This window comes from Pomacea canaliculata, linkage group LG1, assembly GCF_003073045.1.
Source record: "Pomacea canaliculata isolate SZHN2017 linkage group LG1, ASM307304v1, whole genome shotgun sequence".
In the NCBI taxonomy this organism is placed as follows: domain Eukaryota; kingdom Metazoa; phylum Mollusca; class Gastropoda; order Architaenioglossa; family Ampullariidae; genus Pomacea; species Pomacea canaliculata.
The window spans coordinates 39,776,817-39,800,802 of record NC_037590.1 but is presented as its reverse complement, the minus strand read 5'-3'; the positions used below and the strand labels follow the sequence as shown (position 1 = coordinate 39,800,802).

Sequence of the window (23,986 nt, the reverse complement as noted above, 5' to 3'; positions counted from 1 at the left end):
TTTAATGTACACCATCATTCAACATTAAAACAAAAATGGGACCTTACGAACATGATTACAGTTTCGTTTTTCACATAACGCAAACATTCAGTCCTGCACACATATTAACTGTCTCTCTCTGTCTCTCTTTCTCTCGCACTCAGTGGGACACATGATCAGACACAAATTCTTGAGCCATGTACATCATATACTGCAGGCAGTGTTCAACGTGTATCAACCACCAGACTTTGATTTATCATGCATGAATTACACACACGGTCAAGAGCAGTAGATTGTGATCCAATGAGATGTAGTAAAGTAACTGACATTCACCCTCCTGTGGCACACTTAACAGTATCAACATAACAGAGTTCTGACAGGAGAGGCTGACGAGGCGGAATAAAAGGAAAATGCGAGCACACAGCAATTTGTTATAAAATGACAACATTAATTGTACATCATACGTCAACAGAACAGAGACTCCGCTGCGCCGAGGGTCCGTAACTGTTAACGCAATAACTGCCTAAGAGGGCCGCTTGTACTTACACAGTGGACACATCAGGTCACGTGTCCCATCACGTGGTGTGTCTCGCGAGACAGGACGTCACTCACAAACACTCCGTGTCATTGATTGGTTCCCGACTGTTTGATTTAAACAAACGTTGGTTTCAAATCTCCCTTTCACTGGTCTATGAAAACAAGGAGGTGAAGTGGTGGTGGTGGTGGTGGGGGGGAACCGATGTTGATTCTATGACAAAAAAAAAAAAAAGAAAAAAAAAGAAGAAAAAGAAAGAAAGCAAACAAAAAACCCCCAACCAAACAAAAAACAAACAAACAAACGAACGAACGAACAGACAAACAAACAACCCACCATATAGACAAGTGTGTGATCTGTTTGAAGAAGTGAAATTCAAAATGGCGGAAATGCGTTTTGAAGTTAGCGCACATCCACGACGAAAGAGAAAAATACTACTTGCGACACCTGGAACTTTGATGACACTGTTCTTCGTGATTGCACCACGTTCCGGCGAGATCATTAATTAACAATTACGAAAAATTAATTAAATTTAGGTGGGTGGCTAACGCAGGTTGTACAAACACAAAACTGACCATTCGTTGACCATTTGCCTGCCATAAACGGTCATCAACCAAACGCACACTCACACACATGTAAACACATACGCATAACCACGCACGTACGCACACACTTATACACACGTATACGCGTAGGTGAATGACGGGCCCACATGATCAAACAGAGTTACCGTCGGAATTGTCTTAATACATATAACTTAAAATATAAAAAATGTGAGGAGTACTCTTAAAAACAGTGAAACATTTACCCTTTTAAGTACATTTTAAATAAAAATGTGTTTACAAATTTATTTATTTTATTTTAAACTTTTTACTCTTTTAACAATTTTGTGATAGATTGTTCCTTTTTACTTTTTTTTTATACGTCTCTCAAGTGTTTCGTCATTTTGAGAAAAGTGAACATGTCAGGCAGTTTGATGTATTCATGAGGTTCTCACACCCTAACTCTAGTCGGGTACTAAAAATATACTACAAGTACTTTCGCGAACTTTTCACTTTTTATTTAAATTCAATCATCCAAGGGAAGTAACTATTGCATGCGAAAGTGGAATTAAGTCTGCAGAGTTACATGACTTGAACATTTACTTTCCTGGAAAGACAAATTTTAAAAATATATATTTTACTACTTGTGGACCGCTGGAACTGAGTGGTTTTTTTTCAGACTGCTGGGACAATGGGAAGCGGACAGACCTGAGTTAAGTATAAACGTGTGTAATAAATAGGTAACTCTGGTTCATGAGTACGGCCCCAACTGAAACATTATCTACAATCAAACAAATGAATGGCTAGGGAGTGATCAAACAGGACAAAATTGCTAAATGAGCAGCAGAAGACAAACCAACTCAGTAAGTTGTTTCACATTTTACTTACTGTTTATGAGCAAACGATAGATATATCATCGGCAAGATAAATATGAGATCGGCAAGTGGTCTTCCACCGGGAAAACAGATCATGTAAGGAATTTTTTTATTTCCATGCCATGCAGAAACAATACTTCAAAATTGTTACACTTCCAACAACTATTTTCTATCGCCATTCCTCCCCCTCTACTTCTCTTTCTTTCACTGTATATCTCACCTCTTGTCAGTCCCTCACTTCCTGCGCCAATTAGTTTCTTTAACGAAATAAATGCATATCTGTAAATATTATCCTAACCCAATGGACAAAGACTTCACAAATGAAGACTTTAAGACTTCTAACGGTTTCCTGATCAATCATGTAAGTGCAGACAAACCTCATGAAGCAGTCCAGAACGAGATAAATATTTTTTTCAAAGCACAGAGGTAAAAGGATTTTCAGGACATTGCGTGAAATTTGCTCTGAAGATAAGACTGAACGAAACTACAATCATGTCTTTGTGAGAATGTTGTTTACAAAACAAAATCCACAGGCAGCCAAAGTTTCGGTCCTTCCTTAAATTTGCGAGATAACTTTTAAGATGAATATAAACGCAATAAGAGACCAGAATCATCAACTATCTCGAATGGAAAGGGGGTGGATAGAGCACATATCAAATCAAACAAGCTGTGCTAAATGTATCTCGATAAATTAATTTACTGGTAATATAATCATAAATGATAAATCATAATGATAAATCATTCTTTGCGCTTCGGAGACTAGAACAAGCTGAGGAAGAAAAATGAAGAAATATCATGGGTGCCTAAGAAAGAAAGCAAGAAAATTAAGTTTTAAAAGTCGAACACACTAACCACTAGGCTTTGCCCAGTAAAATGTGTTTCAAAAATCAAATTAAACAAGCAAGCTTTCTTGCAGTCAAATCAGCAACTTAATTCACGAAACTGTTAACATGTTTAAGGACAGCCACTTGCATGTTCATCATCAGAAGTTGTATGAAGGAGCAGAGAAGCCGGCAAACTTATAAGAGGAATATCATCTAGCAATAACGATGTTTGCTTTAAGATATCCTTACCATCACCTGTGGCACGAGAGGCATTCAACAGAATGATTAATGTTATTGTTTATCCTCGGCTAATGACCTAGCTGTACTGAGCTTTTAAAGGATTCGAGCAAACCTTTTGCTTTGAGGCCAACCATTTCTTTCCCTGCCTGATTCTCTTCCTTTGTCTTGTCAGAGTTTACAATCGCAAGTTGTAGGCAAGTTTGGTATAAATTATGTTAGAAAATATACATAATAAATAAATAACCGGGGAAGTCTACATCAACTTCAACGTGAAGCGCTTATCGGAAAACAATAGGAGTTTTTATAAGTATATAAATATTTTCAGTATGTAAAATAACAAACTACTGTGTAAAACTTTTAAATTTCATATACTGTAATCGGTATCAGGAGTGCAAAGGCAGAACTCTTTCTTTAATATTGTCTTGAGATTGAATTGAGTCGCAATGTATAAAGAAGGTATGAGTAGTATAATAAAAAATTGGTCCAGGTGGGGAATGTGGCGCACCCTGCTGGGTGATTACTTGTACGAAGGTGTAACAACGTCTAAAAATAGAAATGATGTCCTGGTGTGGTGAATGTAAGGAACCGGATTTGTCAGTAGGTTCTATTCTTACTAGAATGTTAATTGGACAATGAGTTTTTGGGGGCTGTTTATTAATAATCCCTAAGACACAACCATTTCAATTTCACGCTTACGTATGATAAACATAACATCAATTTCGAATAATATTTATGACAACCCTTTGATGAGCATCTCTGCAAATTTGAGTGAAACTGTTTAGAAACAAATTATACTGTTTTTTTTTATATCTTATTCAGAATATTCAGTACACAGATTTAAAGAGATAACACTAAGCTTAAGTATCTTTAAAATTTCAGATGTGTTCTTTTAATGGGATGCAAAATTATATAGGAAGATGCGGGACTCAAAAGAGTCAAACCAGATTGGAATATAATTTCACTCCCGTCATCCTCGGAACACCATCTAAAATATCTCTTGTTTCCAGAAAGCACACGAGAGTTCCGCACAAACAGACGGCAGTTCACACGCACGTTCACAACCACTCATAATACTTTTCGAGTTCATCACCCTTTACAGTCCTGTACATTTCTCGTGCACTTTGTTCACTCCGAAATTTATTTTTCTCTCTCTCTCCTTTGACCAGCAAGACCTCGGCATCAAGTGTGCATCAACTCAACCGCAGATAAATAGTGACAGCAGTAGTTGACTCCTTTTATCCGCGGTTAGCTCATGACAGTGCAGTTAACTCATGACACTGGCAGTGGAATTATGACAGCCTCATTAACTCGTGACAACAACAGATAACTCCTGACACACCAAGCCGAGGTCACAAGCGGTACTGCGGGTGCAGACAGCGACCGTTGTACGTAGAGATTCTCTTGCCGGACCGACAGGATCCGGTCTGGGTGCTGGACATCTCCCCGTCGCAGGACACTGCCCGGAAGAGGACGTCATCATCCGGCGCCATCTTGATGAGGTGGCAGAGGTTGAGCACCTTCTTGAAACTGTTGCGGAACCGCGCGTTCATCCAGAAGTACACGAAGGGGTTGTAGCACGAGTGGCTCATGGCCAGCCAGTGAGCACACAGCCAGATAATGTTCATGTGAGGCCGGCTGTAGAAGGAAGGATCCAGGTCGCCAGCCAAGGTGATGACGTGTAGAGGCAGCCAGCAGACGGTGTAGATCACCACCACCACGATGATCATCTTCATGATCTGTCCACAAAAGAAGGGTAATGAAGACATCATAGTGCTTCAAATTTTATAGTTTCTTGTTATGTAACAGATTCAGACAGTAGAGCAGAATACTGCCATTGCCAAATGCTTCTATCTGGCTGCAGATGAAAACAACTGGTTGCCAAGAGGTCCTTACCAACTGCGATAACACTAATAGACAGGACTAGCAAATAAACCATTTTTTCAATTGTAACACCGTCATGGTGTGTCTCTAACAATCGTCGTTGTGGAAGGGTTTTATCTATCCTGATAAGCAGACTGAGAAAATGAGATAAGGAAGATATGATGCCCTCTTTTCTTAAGCTGAAGATTAAATAAGAAATAAATTTAAATTACAATTTTTTTTCAATTAAAGTTTTTACTCGAAGCGAGACTAATAAAAAGAGAAAGTAAGCACATGGATCTGAATCCACTAGTCTTCATGGACATTGTCAACAAAAAATTCTCTCACATCACACACAGGACTGAAAAACCCAACTCTGTAATGAAGCAACATAAATAAACTGAATCAAAGCTTCCTTCTTGAGGGCCATAGACTGAGTTAATATTTGATGAGAATAGCCGTTAAGGCACAAGTGATCTCTTCAAATGGACATTAAGGTGTGCTTGGTAGTTAAACAACTCGCGGTTGTCCAACAGCCAACAATTCCAAGAATTTAATGCCAAACATTTGCTGGCGACATTTCCTAGTGTCACGGAAATCAGTTGTTTTATTCGTTGTGCTTGATCACTGAGTGCTTCATTATTCCTTGTCAATCCTCGTGCTGCAGAGCTTTGCCTTTGATGCTTGATCAACATCCTCTGCAATAACTAAGGTTATTTGATGAATCTCTGATGGGCATAGGATGAAAATCGATAGATATTCTGTGTTTCTGAAATAAGAGCAATACATTTGTAAGTATGTAGGTCGATTTTTATCTTTTTATGCTTAAATCTGACAAAAACTATCGAAATTTATGGAAAGTCTTCAATTCCAGCTTGGGCTATTCTTCTTAATGTTCGTCTACACTTTCCATAGTTTGAGATGATTTTCTGTCAGCTTCACCTCATAAATGTGTCTCCGTTTTCATCATGGGCTTCTGTTCTCAATATTCCATTACACTTACACACTTTTTAAAGTGTGGCAGCGAGGAAGAAGAGATGGGCACCTCCCTCACAAAAGGTAAGGGAGCACTCTCCCACCTCCATCACGACTGTAAGATCGGAAGGTTACTTTAATATGTGTACATTTTTGGCAACAGAGAGGAGATGGAGACAAAGTAAATGAAATACAAGATGGAGACCCACACAGAAAGCAATAATATAAAACATCCAACACCTTCAGAGACAAAGGACAGCGACAGACAAGGATGATCCACACCAAAAAAACTGGACAAGGTAGAACGAGACCGACAGACGGAAGAGGACGACCAATAGAGGAGACAAGAGAGGGTGATTCACACTGAAGGAAACAGGGCGTGGGTTTTTTTTTTTTCATCAGAAGGAGGACATTCATAAGAAGAGCCGTTGCCCGCTTCCGGTGACACTGGGAGGGAGTAGCCCTCCGCACGCAAGGAGGCTCGGCGGGCAAGCAGACGACAGACATCGAGGCGGCGACGATATTGAGCAGGCGGCAATATTGGCTTCTTGGGCGTCAGGTTCGTGACAGGATATAGAGACAGGCTGAGGACGTGCAGATGGCTTCACCTCCGTCTGAGACAAGAGGTTTGGTCTCCTTTCGTCTTTGTGTTACAAGAAAACTCTTAACTGCGTTCTGGAATTTTCTTTGGATAGTAGAGAATTCAATGATCGAATTGTTGTATTTGTAAGCAAAGAAGTTGGTGAAGAATAGTACAAAGGTGTAGTTCATATCAGTGGCACGTGTAGAAGGGGTTAAAGACCTGAAAATGTATTGAAATGTGTCTGAAGGGAATGAGAATCGGTCCATTGACAGTTGCTTGAACTGTTCTTGTGATTTTATGGCTGTGGTAATCACATGCACGTGGAGTAGAGAAATGTGAGTGTGCACGTGCAATCAGTCTCAAGGAGATAAAGGTCAGGGTTCACCATCCTCCTCCTCAATAGCACCTCTTCTCTGTTGTCGGGTGGAGGGGTAGCGTGGGGGAATAATGGGGAGAAAGTGAATAGTGTGTGTGTGAGTGAGAGAGAGATGAACAGAGAGAAAGAACAGATAAAAGAGAAAAAGGTATCTGACATCGATCCTACATAATCTCTCAGGTTGCCTTCACATGCACAGAACATTTTTAGCGCTAAGTCAGTTTCCATGAGCACCACCGAGTAGAATACTCAATATTTTAGGTATTTTTGAAAGACTATGACTTCTCCAGTCACTCATCAAGTGACCAATCGAGTTCTGACAACAAGCCAGCCACTCACTCACTCACACCCGTTCAACCAATTGACACCCTAGCACTCACCCGTCTCTTGGAGCTGGCCATACGCCGGTCCCTGTCTCGTTCTGCCTCCCCAGGCGTCTTCTTGAGCCAGATGATGTAGCCAATCTTGGCGCTGGTGATGGTGATGATGACGAGCGGGATGAAGTACTGCAGCATCATGATGATGGCACTGTAGATGTATTTGTCAGAGTCGCGCGCCCACCCCTCCCAGCACATGGCTGTCACGTTGTCCGGGTACTCCACCCTGGAGATGATGGCTGTTGGCAGCGGCACGGCCAGCGACAGGAACCAGATGAAGAGCACGATCTTGAGAAAGAAGCGCCGGGTCATCTTGGGTCGCAGCGGGTACACGATCGCCACGAAGCGATCCAAGCTGATGGCCACAAGCGTAAAGGCACTTAGAAACACAGCCACCACTTGGACGTAGGTGACAAACGGACACATAAACTCTCCGAACGGCCAGTACAGCAGGATGAGGTTGGCCACGAAGGTGAAGGGGTTGCAGATGACGGCCTTCATGATGTCGCTGACGGCCAGGTTGAGGAGGAACAGGTTGGTCACGGTCCTCATGGTGGCGCGGGACAGGATGATGTAACAGACGAGGACGTTACCGCCCACGGCGACGATGATGATGAGCGTGTACATCAGTACGACGATGACCGTGACGTACACGGGTTGCTGCGGCGGCTCCGCCTTCTGTGCGTCTGCCGCTGCGTCAGCTGTGGCAACACCTTTGGCCATGGCGTCTGCTGCATCAACAGCAGCTTTGGACAGTTGGTTCATGGACAGTGTGGTGAGGTTCGAGGCTGAGGAAGTGATGCGGTGGCTGTAGTCCATAGCTGCAGGACAGGGGTCGGGGGAAAGTTGTTTGATTCCAACAGGCTGCTGCTTCACATCATCAACGCTTGCAAAAACTGACCTCGCGACCTCACCAGGTGGGAGGATTTCATTTTTAGGTGCAAACGTTCTTTGCGAAAGATAACCTCCGTAGCTTTTATTTAGCCTTGTAACCGCACACAAAAGCCATTGTTGTGGTCATGCCCGCGGCAACAGCCGGCACGTGTTTGGAAATGAAAATTGATTTGTCTGTTGGAATGGTTCGGTGCATCTTGGCAGTCAGTGCAACAACAAGAGGAAAACGCTTGTCCATAATAGTCACCTGAATGGCGAGCACGGGTTCCGGTCGGGTGAAGGCTAATATGCTTTAGTAATTTAATAATCGAAGATTTCTTTTTGCTACTTGCGAGGTTGTCGCCTAGGTTCCCACAAACTGCTGCATCTGCAAAATGGACACAAGAAGATGTGGGAGTGAGTCGGACATCAACAACTTCAACGATTGACACGCGCTCTTCTGTTCGTGCACGAATACTTGTGCATGTGCGTACGTGTGTGTGTGTGTGTGTGTCCATGCCTGTCTCTTATTCATCAGTCCTTAAACATGAAAGTAATTAGCAACACCGACATAACTCGTTACATAGCAACATCAACGTAACATCCCGTAGAAAAAGGAACGTAATATCACGTCACGTGGCAACGTCCAATGGATTCACGTGGCAAGCTGCACGTGAAGCACATTGATGTCAGGGACAAATGGAGGAGAACGTGGGCATCTTTTCACACCGCCGGGCTAACTTGTTTATTTATTTTTTTCGGTTTCGTGCGCGTGCTCAGAATTAAGTTCTGTGAGTACAGCCAGGAGGCCCGACAAAAAGTCGGTGTGGGGATGTGCTGCACGCGGTGTAGCGATGTGCTGCACGCGCCAGGCTGCAGGCAGGTGAAGGCGGAACTGCACGTTGACCAGATGCGTGCGCAAGACGGATGTGTCGTAGCCGCGGGGACAAGAGAGGGAGAGCTTGGCTGCCTACTTCATTATGGACAATCAGGTTTTCTAGATACTACTCAGGCTATTTCTTCTGATTGCTCTAAACTTTAAAATTAGCGACTGGCTATTTTGAAACCTTCTAATGTAGATAAAAGGCGCTTCTGACAAACAAGCTTCCTGTAAGAAGAGGAAGCGAAGTAAATAAGGAACTGACAAAGAACAGGAAAGTGTAATCGTAAAAAAACTCAACGGAAAAAATACACATAAACCTAAGCATGGCAGGATGATCTGCAGAGTATTTGAAAAATTAGAATTGAAGGTGTTAAGATAAACAATTTTGTGCATTTTTCAAGGGATAAAGAAACTCAAAATTTTATGCGATTTAGGAAATAGAGGCATTTAATGATTAATCTTATGAATCTGATAGAAAAAAATATATAATTGGAGAATTAGTTTTAGTCACACCCTAAACAAAGTTTAATCCTTTTCTAGGGCATTGTAAATACCTCGCAGATTCATTCCATGCGTTCCAAAATTTCTTCAAACGTGAAAAAAAAATCACTGCTGCTCGAGGAGCAAAAAATAAACTAGTATATAAGTTTTAATAAATAAGAAGCTATAAAAGATGTAAAAGGCATTAGAAATGGAAAAAAAGTTTATGAAAATGATGGGTGTAAGTTTCGGTATTTATGAGCTACCTATACACTTTTCTATCTATAAATAAAAAAACATAAGACCTCGACATTCCTCCATTAGAAAGTATAAGCTGATAAAAGTCTAAGCTTTTTAAAATGTCAATGTCATGTGTGTGATACATATTTCAGAAACTATCAGGTGCATAGTACTTTAGAGTGTGCCTGCATTTGCTTATGGTTATATGTTGTATACACATTTTATTTATGTTTCACTGTGAATGGGATGAATAAAGATAAAAAGGTTTTCATCAGTGTACGCTTTTCTTGTTTTCTTACAAAACAGAAATTTCGAGATGTCATCGATATCATCTACTATCACAAGCAAACTTTGTCTCGCTAATAAGAAAAAGCTAGTCTATTCCTGTTGCTTTCTCCCAGATTGAGGTTCCTCTGTTAAATAAATTTCATAGCTAAGCAGTTGAGCAGAATTAATGTCTTTCTATTCTTATATTACTCGTCAATCCCTGTTTCCACATTATCAGCTGGCAAACCAAACCTAGTTAATGATCTGCTTGGCCTTAAGGATTCCATTCACAAAGATGCTAGATATGAAGGACAGGCGAGGATCATGGTAACCCATCTGCACCGAAATCAAATAAATAAATAATAAGTGCTGAAAGGACGTGTTATTTTGTTTTACTGATTTGTGAGAAAACAGATTGAAATCTCTTAATAGAAAATGCGTTTTTTCTATCTGAATTAGTTGAACAGTAACGGTAATATTTCTTAGCAGCGATTTTTATTTTGCAAGAAGAGGCAAGGTTTATATTTTACATAAAGTTTGAATGTCTACAGGATGTAGTGAAATGTCAGACAGACAGGACGTGTCGATGGAAGGACCGGCTTGTCCACGATGGCGCGAGCTTCCGTGAGCAGGAATGGACCTCAGTAATAATGGATCTGTGGACGGCTCCATTCTCTCACGATACACTTCTTGTGCAGTATAAGAACATCATTTCTCATACCTCAGGGGAAGCACCAAAGGCTCGCATGATTAACTAGATTCAGTGTTGGTGGAGGGGAAGACAGATCGTATGCAATATCACGCGAGCGCGAAGAACAGCCAGAGAATAAAGAAAGGAGAAGGCTATCGGGTTTTTTTCTCACCTCTCCTAAAGTAACAAAAGTTTTAAGTTAAAAGACTTATATTAGTTTTAAAATACTGGTAATAGTATTATCTTATTGTTTGTAATGAAATTTTCAAAAACATTTCAGGTCTTACATGATAGCGAAAATCGTATTGTTGCAATTTCAAGTTTAGTAAGGCACCACAAATAAGTAATTACATCTTCTTTAGGCGAAAAACCCCACACGTCAAAACAAACAACAAACAAACAAACAAACAAACAAACAAACAAACAAACAAACAAACAAACAAACAAAAACAAACAAAAATAAAAATGTCCACAAGTTGTAATGCCAAGAAGAAGAAATATTTCTGTGGCAACTTAACCGGCTCATCATGTCCAAACTTTCATTAGCATGAATGTAACCCGAATGAAGATGAATCCCAGGAATCTCAAAAGTCGGACTGACAATACTAAAAATATTATACGGAAAAAATATGTGTTTTATATACGGATAAAATGTTATATAGCAACGTTTCGAAAATCTTCCATGTAATATATCTGGTTCATAAACGGAAACAGAATGCATTTGACCTTTTTCCCCCTGGCTGGTAACATCCGCTACTTAAAATAGTCCTGGACTCTCAGACCGCCGCAGAAATAACCAGAGATGAGAAATATTGTGTTGAGTACTGTAATCATTCTTTTCCATGTGCAGTCAAATTCCACGAAAAAGCATATTTCCGGATGAGTCTAAAACCGATAATCTTCTGCTCCTAAACCGAGAATACTATCTCTCGGCGTGGTAGTTATGAGCCGGAGATACATCCGCACCCTGGGCTTCCTTCAACCAGTATTTAATACATCCAGCCACAGCAAGCTCCTTTCCTTCTCCGCAGCCATCAATGTGGACCAAAAGCAAGACTGGGACCGCTGGATTATCACCTGATCTTGTAAATCTGCCCCTGAGTACAGTTACAGGGATACGCAAAGCTTCCAGTCTGTAGCTTATCCTGAGGTAAGGTTACCTCTGCTTCATGACTACAGCCACAGGTTACGCCCCCTTCATGACTCTGACCCCAGGCTGTGCCTCCTCTCACCCCTACAGCCACTCTCCTATTCAGTTTCTACATCAATAAAAACACCCGCATCCTGAACTTTTCGGCATCTTTCTCTTTCTTTTTAGGAATTGTTAGCAACGAATCTCGATTCTTTTCTGTCTTTTTAAGACACTTTATGCAAAACTCTTCACAAACAGAACTCAGCTGGAAAAGGCGCCATTACTGTCTACGAAGTTAACTGGACTTTTGCATTCGGTTATTTCTGTGTTTATTTATCTGTGCATATTGCCTTCATCAGTTGTGTGGGTGAAAAAAAAAAAAATCAAAGGAACGAGCGTTAAACAGTTCAGCAAACTTCAATTACTGATACAAATTTTTATGTCTTTGTCATTCTGTCTGCTGTCCGTTTGTACAAACCGGCCAACCATTTCACACAAGAAGTTGAGCACAATAGGAACCTGTTAACCGATCTTTCACACTTCACACTTCACGTTCAGGTAAAATAAGATACAACGGCTTTTAAAAGATAACCAAATAAATAGCCTGAAATCTCGGTGTCTGTCCTTTTGTCACCGAGGTGTGGTCTTCGGGCAGGACATGGACACTGCTTTGTTGTGGACACAATGTCAACTGCTTGTTTGCAAACTGATATGAATGAGCCTCCTTTCTCTCCGCATTGGTGTGTTGAAAAATAAACACAGTTAAGCTACAGCTTTTATGGCTAGCTGACAATTAGCTAGATGTTAATTATGTTTTGAAACTGCCAAGCTCAACAGTCCGCAAATACCAGAGGAAATAGGTTTGATCAAAGGACATCAAGGATCACGTGATATTCAGATACCTGCAAAATACCGGGTGCCGAGGATTTTGACTAAGTCGACAGAAACATCAGATAAATTAGATGACTGACAGCCTGCAAGAATTTGATGCATCGCTTCATCAGTGCTTAATAGAATTTCAATCTTAGGAGCAGGGTTTGGTTATGCTCTCTAAACCATTGTTAGCCTAAAGTCCGATATAAAGAAAAAGAAAATCTGTTGATTTTGACATTTTTATAGTTCAAGTTGAGTGCTTGTGTGAGGTTTCTGTGAACCATGACCTCCAACAGCTTGAATAGATTATTAACTTAATGAAAATCCACTCAACAGCAATCATGTCCTGTTTTGAAATCAAAGGGTTTCCTGGAATATTTCAAGTCCCCCAGAAGGCATGACGAGGGTTAGACAAGGCTTCTAGATACCCCGGCCCTTCAGCCTACCTCCAGGTTACAGCCAAAATAGCCAACAACCGACAGACAGGGCTTCATTCCTCTCATTAAACGAGAACACGTGGAGAGATTGGGTCAGGAATTGCGCCAGACAAAAGAAGATTCACTTCACAGCCACAGCTACAGGGAACAGCCTGAGCTATTCACTGGTTAATTCACTTCCCCCCTCCACCTCTTATCCTTCCCTTTTTTTTCTTCTTTCGGCTTTACTCCTCCTTCTCTTCCTCACACACCCCTGTCTGCACTCGTTCTCGTCTCCAGTGGCCTCGCCGTCCTCAAGCAATGACTGTTGATGACAGATGCAAACATAATACTACCGTGGGACTCACATGATACTGCAATGGCATCACAAGAGATATGCTTTATTCATATCTGGTGGCAAGAAAGGAAATTGCCAAGATAACTCTTGAGGCGATGTTTTATTTGTTTCGGTCAGTGGGAGTTTATGTGCAGCAGATTCCATAACACGTGGTCATTATTTCTCGTGCATGCAAAGGTCAGGGTTCACGACGTGGTTATACCTTTATGATATCGTGATGGTTATCACGAGAATGTTGTGGGTTTCCTTCAGAGGAACAAAGAAATAAATGTGTAATGTTTAACTCCTATTCTAAAGAAAGAGAAAGAAAGAAGAAAAAGAAGTATAAAGAGAAGAAGAGTAGTAGAAAAATGAGAAGAGGAAAAAAAGGAGGAGAAGTAAAGGACAAGAAAAGAAGGAAAAAAGAGAGAAGTGAAAAATGAGTAGAAGTAGAAGAGGAAGTAAGAAAGAAAAGTAAATGAAGGAGACGAAGACGAGAAGAGAAATACTTAGGAAAGTTAAGAAGATTCAAAAGAAAAGAAAAAGAAGATGAAAATACTAAAGAGAAAAAGAAGAAAAGAAGAGGAGGAAGGGAGAACGAGTAGAAAAAAGAAGAGAGAGAAGGAGAAGTAGAGGAACAGGAGGTACAGAACATGAGAAGGAGACGAATAAGACAAAAGAAGAGAGCAAGAAGAACAGATGTGAAATAAGCCGTAATCTGATTTACACTCAGCTTTCTTTCTCATTTGGAAAATGTCAGAACCCAAAGCAACAGTTATAAACAGACCTTGCATGTCGATAAAACCTCACTCAGACAATAATAAGATATCTTAAACTGGTTATACCGGCATCGGAATAGAAACCCCTCAGGACTTTCCACTATTTACTCTCCACTTACTTGCAGGATAAGGATTGGATTAAAAAAGAAAATTTAATGTAGGTTTATGATCTTTCATTGGCACTATCTCTAACTGCAACTGTCCTTCGAAGTACTGAGTGACGAGGGTGGAAGAACAAGTCCTGTACTCTATTACTGAGGGCAAGTATACGAGGGACATAAAATGGACTGAGAAAGGGGACCTGAGATGGGTGGAATGGAGTTACCTAGATTAGCGAGATGTCCCCCCGAAGCAGAAGTGTCAAGAACCAGTCAAGCCGAGGAAATCTCGCAGCCCCGAGCCCCCGACGTGGCATTACGAGATTGCTGGCCGAAGGAGAATGTCATTTCGACGACAAGAGACAGACGATCGCAAAACGACCCAGAGACTGCGCCGCCATGACAGGTACCCGACTCCCCATCTCGACATCCACCCTCTGTAGCTCGTCATGTGACGGGTGATGAAATGAGGTGGGGTAGATTAAATGTCAGTGCAGTCGCCTAGTCCTCCCCGACCCTCCAACCTGCACTTAACCATCATTCTTCTTTCCTTCTCCATCTTTTAATTCGTTCAGAAGTTTTTGTTATTTGTTTTGTTATAGAGATTTTTTTTTTTATCATTCGCTGTCACTTTAAAACTGTTAAAAACTTTTGCAGTTAGATATTTACATTTAAGAAATAACTTTCTTAATCCAACGATCTCTTTCGCTATCTCCTCAAGCCCTCATCTTCTCTTATGAATTTCATTTATGTCTGCCATGGTGTTATTCGTTTGCTTGTGTTTGTTTCTTTATTGTTTGGTTAACTGTCGATTTTTCAGTAGACGTTCAGCACCTAAGAATCCCTATTATGTATGTGTGGATATATTTACATGAAAATAGAAGGGCTGATATTGAGAGAGGTGAGCAGTCCAGTGGATGAACGGTGTGAAAGAGGACAGAGAATGAATATCTATCATTCTTCCTGAACGACAAATGTCGGGATTGAAATTCTCGCCCAAGATCAGCTTTGAGACAAACGAAGTTTACAAGGCAGGAGTTCTCCAAACGGAAGATGGAAGCCAATTCCATGAACTCTGTGCTGGAGTTGCTGGGGCAGAAAGGCTCAATCGTCTTCTTGTCACACAAACCCTCTTCCCGAGAGTGTGATGGCCGACTCTTGCTCGCGAGATTCTCGTCTCAGATACAGCAGGTGTCACTGGTTACAGGCGAGACTTTCATGGTGTCAGACGAACCTGCTCCAGGTCTGGTTCTCAAACTGTTCATCCGCATATTGCACTTTCTTCATTCTGACGTCAGAATCTACTTCCGTCGGACTAGCAGTCTGGGCGCATGCTCACAACACATCGCGTGGTGTAGGTGAAATCGTTGAGGATAACAGTCCGCGAAACTACCAATATTTCTTGAATAATTTAAGAGGATGCTAATTTGTTAGCAATGAAGTTAGGGACGTGTTGTACAAGCCTCTCATTCTCAAACTGTTCAAGTCCGTATACGGCTTTTTCCGAAATTCTTGTGACAGAATATTCTCTCTCTATCTTTCATAGCGGTGTCACCACACTGCCATCATCCCTTATCCATCCTGAAATTTCAGAACTCCCCCTTCTCACATTCCTGAAGAGACACGGCAAAAGTACGTCCCATGATCATCGCTCAGAACAAAGATGGTTGTGGATGCAGGGGCTGGCCCTCACAGGAGGGGCGCGGGTTGCTGGGCAGAATCCTGCAATATCCCTGATCTGCATGACACAGTCGATGGCTTCGATCTGCGGCTGCGACTTGCCTGTCGTGTCCACCTCGGACGGTTTCTTAACGGACTGGTGCACAAGAAGTCGATGTCATTTCCAGGCCGGACGGAAGCGCCTGACAGGTTTGTGACGTTGGCTCGTGAGATTACTAAAATAGAAAGCGGAAATCAAGTAGTCGAGACACTGGTTTATGTTCTGGTACAGGAAACGGGCATTGATGCAGCAGGTATGTGCCGAGACTCGTACAGAAAGGAACACATTTCTCAGAGAGAAGGAGAGACGTAGGGGAGGAGGGAGAGAAAAAATAGGAAAGAAAGAAGAGAGAAATTTACAAAATTTAAAACATAAAAAATTAAAAGATTCCAGTAATCAAGACAGAAAGTCAGACAGCCAGATAAACATATCAATCCTGGCTGACAGCCTAACAAACGGTTTGACACAAAAAAAGTTGACATCATGCACAAAAATTCAGAAGGATGTTTTGCCCTCATTACTGCTTCCTCTGCTATCTTCATTCAGGGTGCGTTCAATACCCGTGTTTGTTGTGTCTTGGATGCTTGACACGCGCAGGGAGTTATGGGAGCAGGACGTGGGGTAACCGGAGGAAGCGAGCAGACGTGCGGTGACGAGCGCTGAGGACGGATGTGCGGAGGAGGAACTAATGGGGACAGGAGGAAGGCAGACAAAGAAAACCGGACTGAAAGGAAGTCTAACTCTGTCATTATGAATTTTCAGTTGTGTAAAAGTTCAGCCAGACACATTTAAAAGTATTATTCATGCTTGTAGGTGTGTAAGGCTTACACACTTGCGAAGGATATGCATTCACGCGTACACACAGACACACACACACACACACTATAATCCTCCTGGTCCATGGTCAGGTAAAGGTCCATGCTACTAATAAACCAAACAGCACCAGCTAAGGGCATAGAAGTGCTGATAGAGTCTAGAATTATTCTGACAGACATTACACACTAGCTGGGAACATCCTGGATTATTTTATCCCTCGAACCCGACTGTGATATTTTTATAAACTTTCCATTTGCCAATTCATCTGACTCAAGTTTATTCAGCTAAGTAACGAACACACAATGTCTGAGTTGTGAGAACTATTACAACTGTACTTCTTGTATTTGCTTCTTCAATTTAGAGAACCACTAAAGCCCTGTATTTGTTTTATTTGATTTATTCTTACCATCCCTTCCTTAACTTGTTTAGGCTGACAGTTGTTTCACTTGGTTTTAGTGAAGGGGGAGATAAATAAATACTGTTGGGCAGCTGTCAAACAACTCCTAACCTCCTCGTCTAATCTTTCTTTCTCACAGGGCAACTTCCGGTTGTCTGCTTCAGATCAGAGGAGGAAGTAGTTATTGCTTCATATAACTGGAAGATATTGTCAACTTTCTAAAAATGCTAAAACTAATTATTCACAAAATAAATAATAAATGCTTTCATACTTAAGGAATAAATGCGTTTGACAACTAAATTATAAATGCATTGGAAAAATGTGTCATGAACATAGGTTCAAAGATTTTAAAAAAAAGACAGATGATTAGCAGATGTCGGTTATATATATATATATGATATGAAATAAACGTTAATTAGACAGTTATAAAAGAAAACTCAACGTATCAACCACATATTAAAACTAAAATGTCGTTTTGTTGGACATTTATTTTGAAACTAAATATTTTTATACCTTCAAAAATCTTTCTTGCCTTCCTAATTGTTTACTTCACCAATTTTTCTCGAAATCTTCTTTTCAGTCAATTAAAAAAAATGTGACCATCTTAACTGCAAAAACACACGAGCTGACTTTGAAGACCGGACATTCAAACAAAAGGAAGACGATGATGGACATCAGGTGGTGTATGAAGACGTTGATAAATGTCGTCCATTACGAGGGCGGACCTGAAGTAGAACTCAAAACATTCGACTGCTGTGACCCACAATGCCTCCAGAAAAGCTGGCGCCTAACTGGGCCACCAAGGAGGATACTGCGAACTCATAGTTTCCGTTTCAGAAGAGTTTATTTTTGCTACATTGGCATGCAGCTGCCTCTCCAGCGGCGCTGACCTACATTTTAGAGACCAAATGATTCAGCCTGCAGGATGAGCAAACAGATTTTTTGCTTAAAAAATATTTTTGTGTAGTTATTCTTTAAAGGACTAGTGTGGTGCACATAAAGATGAGATAAGTCTTAGTGCAAGGTACTCTTTCTCAAAATTTAGCTCAATACACTCCTTCCATTTTGCGAGCTACACGCCTAAAAATACCGTGCACAAAATAAGTCAAAATCCTGACGTCACACTTGTACACAGACACATCCTATTTTATCTATGTTCCTGAGGCCCTCACATATTTAAGTACAGTCTTGATTTTTGCGTTTGTGGACTCTTTTTGTGCCTGTTGATGTTTGCAGGCTTATATTTCGATAACAGAAGGAGGGATTCACTGAGATTCAGGAAAATATTTAAAATGAGATTTAGTGGAAAGTTATAAATAAATTGCACTGGTCCTTTAGACGAAGAGTATAGGGGGACATCCTCCAAGGCTCTAAGCAAGCTTTTTTTCTTGACTTTCAATCAGTTCCGGTTTAGCGAATGATGTTTTTATACGGGCAGCAGACTCAGTTCTGATATTATCTTTTTTTTTTTGCATTAGTGTTCACGCGAAGCTCATGCAAAAACAAATTTGCTGGGAAAACAAGCTGGCTGTTGACTTTGATATCAAGGCATTGGCTATCGGCTGTCCAGAAGACGGATATTTTGAAGCAGACCTCAAAAGTTGCCGGTGTTCGCAAGATGAGAGCTTAGCAAAATGACAGCAAATGACAGACCTCGTTTCCTAGTGCAATCTCTGGCCCTGACACAGAGCTCGCAATGACAGCCTCTTAAGTGCAGCAAGGTTTTCTGTTTTAATCTCATTTGTAATCAGATCACGTTGTCGCCATTTTTATGAGAAGACGAGAAGGGCTTGTTCCTCCCGCTCGTTGGGTCTAGAATGGACCCGACCGCTTGCTATCTATCAGAGTGTGTGTGTGTGTGTGTTTGTGTGGTGGTCTGTGTGTGTGTGTGTGTGCAGTCTGAGAGAACGTGCTTAATGAGTAGCAGTAAGATCACAAATGCAATTAATCAAATACAGAGTGCAAGAGAAGTCTATACAGTGCAAACAAGGTTAAAAAAAGGCAAAGAGTCCAGGTAACCGTAAGGGCAATGAACTGGAAGTGGTTTATTGTCACACGTGAAGAGTGCAGCACACTCATCAACATTTGTCGCAGTTTACCTTTCCTGACAAACCCACCTGCCAGGTGTGCAGAAGGCAATGTCCGGCCCTAAGGCCCCGAGAGAGTCTTTTACTAGGGAGGTATTGTCTTGACAAAAACAATTCTGTTTGAGAGTCTGCTGACAGGGATGCTATTTAATAGTTATCCCGGACTTGATGTTTGATTTTAGATGATGTGGTGCTGAGTGGCAGATGACTGCTTCTATATTTGGCCTTATCAAAAAAGATGGGATACTGGAAACTGTGTCCGAGGAAAAGGCGGGATGCGTGCATTGTTGACATCTCTTGTCCTAGTGGTCCTCACACCAAGGTTGAACTGTCTCCAGAGAACATTGTCCTTTGTCAGAAACCCTTCTGCTGTTCCATTTTAGCAACGAGTGCTTTATCTCCCTTTACACACACACACAGGCCAACATGAAATGTTGCTTCTAGAAAACTGTAGAGAGGCTGGCTGCAGAAAAAAAAAGAAGTTAACACTGAAGAAGATCTCGCACTATCCCCATGCACACTGCCAGCAAGTGTTTTAGTAAACTTTTACATATTGAAAGTGCATGTTAACTCCGAGAATTTATCATGCGAATAAGTTCACGTGTAATCTAAGGAAGCTTCCAATGTAGCCGAGAATTAGAACACCTCATTCCCAAAAAGCTTCGACATTCAAACGCGAGAACCTTCAGGTCGTCCTCAATATTGTAAGTGACAAACCAGCCCAGGGAGTTGCCTGGGTGAGCTGAGGGAAGAGGTGACAGAGTCATGCCCGGAGGTAAGTCCTTTGGCGAGCCATGATTTTGCAGAATTGAAAATCCCTTCGACATCAGCGAAAATGAAATGTCAGCATTTATTTGTCAAATGATGATTTGATTTTTACGGCGGTTTAATCTTGCTTGAGGTCATTACGTGCAATTTCATAAAAGTCGTAGTTTCTGTGAGTGGTCTTAGCTCGTCCAGACAGGAATCCAATCGTTCACAGCCAAAACAAGAAGCAACAAGTTCGCCATGAAAGTCTCGGTTTGTTTTTAATTCTTGAGAGAGCTTTATCTTCACTCTCTTTACCAGATTGTTAAGGTGCTCCTGGTAAAATTCTGCTCGACCTTATCGCTTCAATCGGAAAGATTGTCTGCCTCCGCCTTTCTACACTGCTCTTGATGTGAAAGTTCAGCCAGACACGCTAAATAAAAGTAATAAGTTTATAAAAGTTAAAAACTTTTTCAGTTTCTGGGTGAGCTTAGCACAAGTTCATTTTTCTCAAGAGAAGGGAATACTAACTCATTATCCACAAAATGTAGTCACACTCCCGACCTTTAGAAATGTCTAGGATGGACTGGCGTATGATCCAAGTTCTCACATGAGCGGCATCTCAACTAACTAATTAACTAAGCTGCAATTTCAGTCACATAACTTTGTGTGGAGTCTGCCTACATGTCTGTGCTAAAGGGTTAATTTGCACCCACTTGGCTTCCAGTTAATTTGATAGCTTCCAGCCGGGTGGCTGGTTAAATGTAGAGACTGCTATCTCTCTTCCCCTCTACATCAAGCTTCTTTATAATGAAGTTTTTATTTACTAAAAAAATCCTAATTTTATGCGGGGGTTAGGATGATGATGCGAAGCATGAACGCCGTCTTTGTCCCTCTGTGACGAGGTTTCCGGTTGAAGGACAAGGTCTGTGTGCACCGAGAGGGACGGACGTGCCGAGTGTCGTCAATTCGTTCTTATCTCTCCTCCACTCTGTACATCCTCAATCCTCCCTGACATCCCGACGAAAGAGTTTCACGAAACATTTCCTGTGGCGCGCAGTCATGCGAAATTTGTAACTAGATGGGAAAGAACTCTGTCCCACATGAGCAAGGGGGAGTTAATCCTGTACGCGTCAGTGGTTAAGTCACGTGGTCAAACGGTAAATGACGTTGATGACGTCACTTTGGTTATTGGCTTACCTTAGGCAGGTAGTTATTTGAGACAAAACGAGTGTGGTGTCTGGTAAGAAAACCCCGACATTTTGTTTCTTCTCTTCTTTTTATTTATTAATTTATGGAAATGTCCAAGTGGTGGAATCTGCTGCAGCTCCATTTTTTTTCCCAGGCATTGATCGACTGCTCCATTCACGAGAGCTCTCTAATCAGAGAAACTCTTTCGTTTCTAAAGTAACAGATTGAAAATTGAAAAAAAGTTGAGCAGGAATTGGCTATCTCGACAGAGATCTTCCATTACTCGCAATAACCGCAATAGGGATCGCTATGGATGAGAGGAAGAGGGAGAAGAGGAAGAGGGGAGGAGGAATTAATGTTTTACGCAGAGCCAGCAACTAAGAATATATCACGGGAACGCAGTCAACCATGTAAACAGATGCCACAGGCAGAGAATCTCTTTGAACGAGTCTTGACTCAAACAAGTAATAATAAAGTTTAATACTACTATAAAAAAAACATTACTTAAGATTTAATCTTTAAAAATTTTGCAGTTTCTGGTTAAAACCGCGAAAAATTTTAAGCGCTTCTCATCAGGTTAAAACGTGCATATTTCTCAACTGAAATAAAATAAAAAGAACTAGAGGTCATACTCAAGACTTGAAAATAAAAGTTAAAAAAAATATTTTTGTGGAGTGTAATTGATTTCTCACTAGAATGGTGTCAGCTTGGAGAGGCTCAAATATTACATTGCACTCACGATCATATTTGCACGCGCGCGCGAACACAAACACACACCACCCACACAAAGCTACTCATAAAAAAACATGCACGTATATATAACCATAGATGCTCCACACACACACACCATTCAAAACCACCAAACAAACACACATGCATGCGCGTGCACACCTCAGACAAACAAACAAACACCCACATGTACGCACGCAAACAAACAGACTAGAAAACACTGCTACTCACTGACTGGCACTAACCGTGTGGCTGGATCTCACTCACCTTGAAGTGGAATTTCTTTGAATGACAACTGAGGATTGACAGAGAAAAGGCTTTCACAGGTCCAGGCTGTAGCACAACAAATGGCAGCCAGCTTGTGTGTGTGTGTCATACTGAGGGGACTACATGTGGGACAACCAGTCCTTGTCGCCACAACAATATAAACAGGTCGGAAACTGGTTGTAAGGGTGAGTGCCAGCTGTTGTCACCATTACTCTCTGTGGTAGTGTGGGAAAGTGACTGACAAACACACACACACATACACACTTACATTCACACACAAGCACACATACACACTGAGAACTCACAAAAATACGCAAACACGCGTGTTCACACAAACATACACACATACCACATAAGTAGACAATGTGAGGTTAGAAATATGAGTGAACGAGAGAAATAGGAAGAAATAGAAAGGGGTAGGAGACGAAAGAGAGCGAGAGTGCCAGAAAAACAAGAGAGAAGAGCCAAGAGCAAGAAATGAGATACAGAGAAAGAGGGAGAAAGTGAAAGATGCGGAAAGCAAGAAAGAATGAAAGATAGCGATAGGAAGCGTAGAGAATGAGAGAAAGAGACGGAGAGAGGAAATGAAAAGAGTCGACTTGCTCGTTGGTCGATGTCGATGGACAAGCAGTAATTGAGAAAATTAACTCAACTGCCTCGCAGATGTCAGCCTTCCTCCCGTCCAGTCGTTGTGTGTCTCCGAAGGGACCAATTAACTAAGATGTTCCGGACCATTGTCACAGTGGTGGTATAGTGTTCGTATTCACACTGTATCCACACTAGAGACTCTGTATTCCAACATTTGCTTTGATTTCTCTCTTTTTCTCAATTATTTCCCCATTTAGTACCTTTTGTCATATGTTGTTATTTCTAGAATTATTTCAGACCTCCGTGGGCGATGTTTATGTTTCACGCTTGTCATAAACCACATCATGATAATGTCCTTCTCTAGTTCCACCCTTTAAATAGATGTTCAACAGTCTCCAATGACAGACACAGTAAGATAGATGACTTTCATCACAGTCCTTGGTATACAACATTAACGATTCTAATTTTCCCTCTCTATTCTTGGCTTGGTGAGTCCAGGTAAGTAAAGCACATTTATTTTGAGCCTTTCATTTTCCACCCACGTCAGGTTGATCTGTAATTACAATAGCATCTTGTCCTACTTTTGTATGTTTAGAGATATAGTTTAATCAGGAGAGAAGGAAGACAACAAAGTCATTTATCATTCACATTTTGTGTTTCTTAAGGAGTAAAGCACACAGTCTATTAGTGACAGTTGCTTTTCTGTATCCCTGTCGGTTTGTTTGTCTGTGTGAGAGAGAGAGAGAACAGAAGAAGCATGAAACAGAAAGGTGTAACTGATTTATAAAACATAAATGGCAGCAAAGTTAGGTTGGCCTTGCCATGCCCTAGATACGGTGGACCAGTTACACTGCCTCTAATGCCAGCGGCTTTATGACATTGCTTCATGAAAAAAAAACTAGGTTTGGCCTCCAAAAATTGCTATTTAAGCTTAAATAAGCATGTGGAACATGTGAAAGACTAAGTTAATATTTATCCGGCTCAATGTTCATATCTGTATAATAGCTAAAAAGTTAAAAAAAGCATTTTGTCCGGTTGGAGTTCACATGTAGCAAGGTGGTATCTAAAGGCATTTGAGAGATCGCGATGGTCGAGATCTGATGTAGTCGTCAACATTAAAAGTTATTTTGGTCGTGAGCATAAAAAGTTGGGGCTAGAGACAGTGGGAGGATGACTGAGTTTTGTGAGCTATGAAAGGGCAGCAACCCA

At 41.2% G+C, this 23,986-nt stretch overlaps 1 protein-coding gene across 3 annotated transcripts; it reads right to left on the bottom strand.

The window, feature by feature from the left end:
- On the bottom strand, window positions 1–22,485 carry LOC112575308 (RYamide receptor-like). Of its 3 annotated transcripts, none has more exons than XM_025257081.1 (3): window positions 22,190–22,485; window positions 7,170–8,427; window positions 1–4,731 (listed from the first exon to the last, which is right to left on the bottom strand). In XM_025257081.1, exons 2-3 carry the CDS (start codon window positions 7,983–7,985, stop codon window positions 4,345–4,347), a joined length of 1,203 nt encoding a protein of 400 aa, XP_025112866.1. In that variant the 5' UTR covers window positions 7,986–8,427; window positions 22,190–22,485; the 3' UTR covers window positions 1–4,344. The 3 variants fall into 3 exon arrangements, with proteins under 3 accessions (XP_025112866.1, XP_025112869.1, XP_025112858.1); XM_025257084.1 differs by lacking the exon at window positions 22,190–22,485 and adding an exon at window positions 8,676–9,085; XM_025257073.1 differs by lacking the exon at window positions 22,190–22,485 and having other exon boundaries at window positions 7,170–9,085.
- Window positions 22,486–23,986: the final 1,501 nt, after the last annotated feature.

Excerpts from the sequence above, each read along its gene's own strand:
- LOC112575308 (XM_025257081.1), bottom strand. The coding sequence starts at position 7,985 with ATGGACTACAGCCACCGCATCACTTCCTCAGCCTCGAACCTCACCACA. Across the intron at positions 4,732-7,169 it reads TGGCCAGCTCCAAGAGACGG|ATCATGAAGATGATCATCGT; the intron begins GTGAGTGCTAGG and ends TTTTGTGGACAG.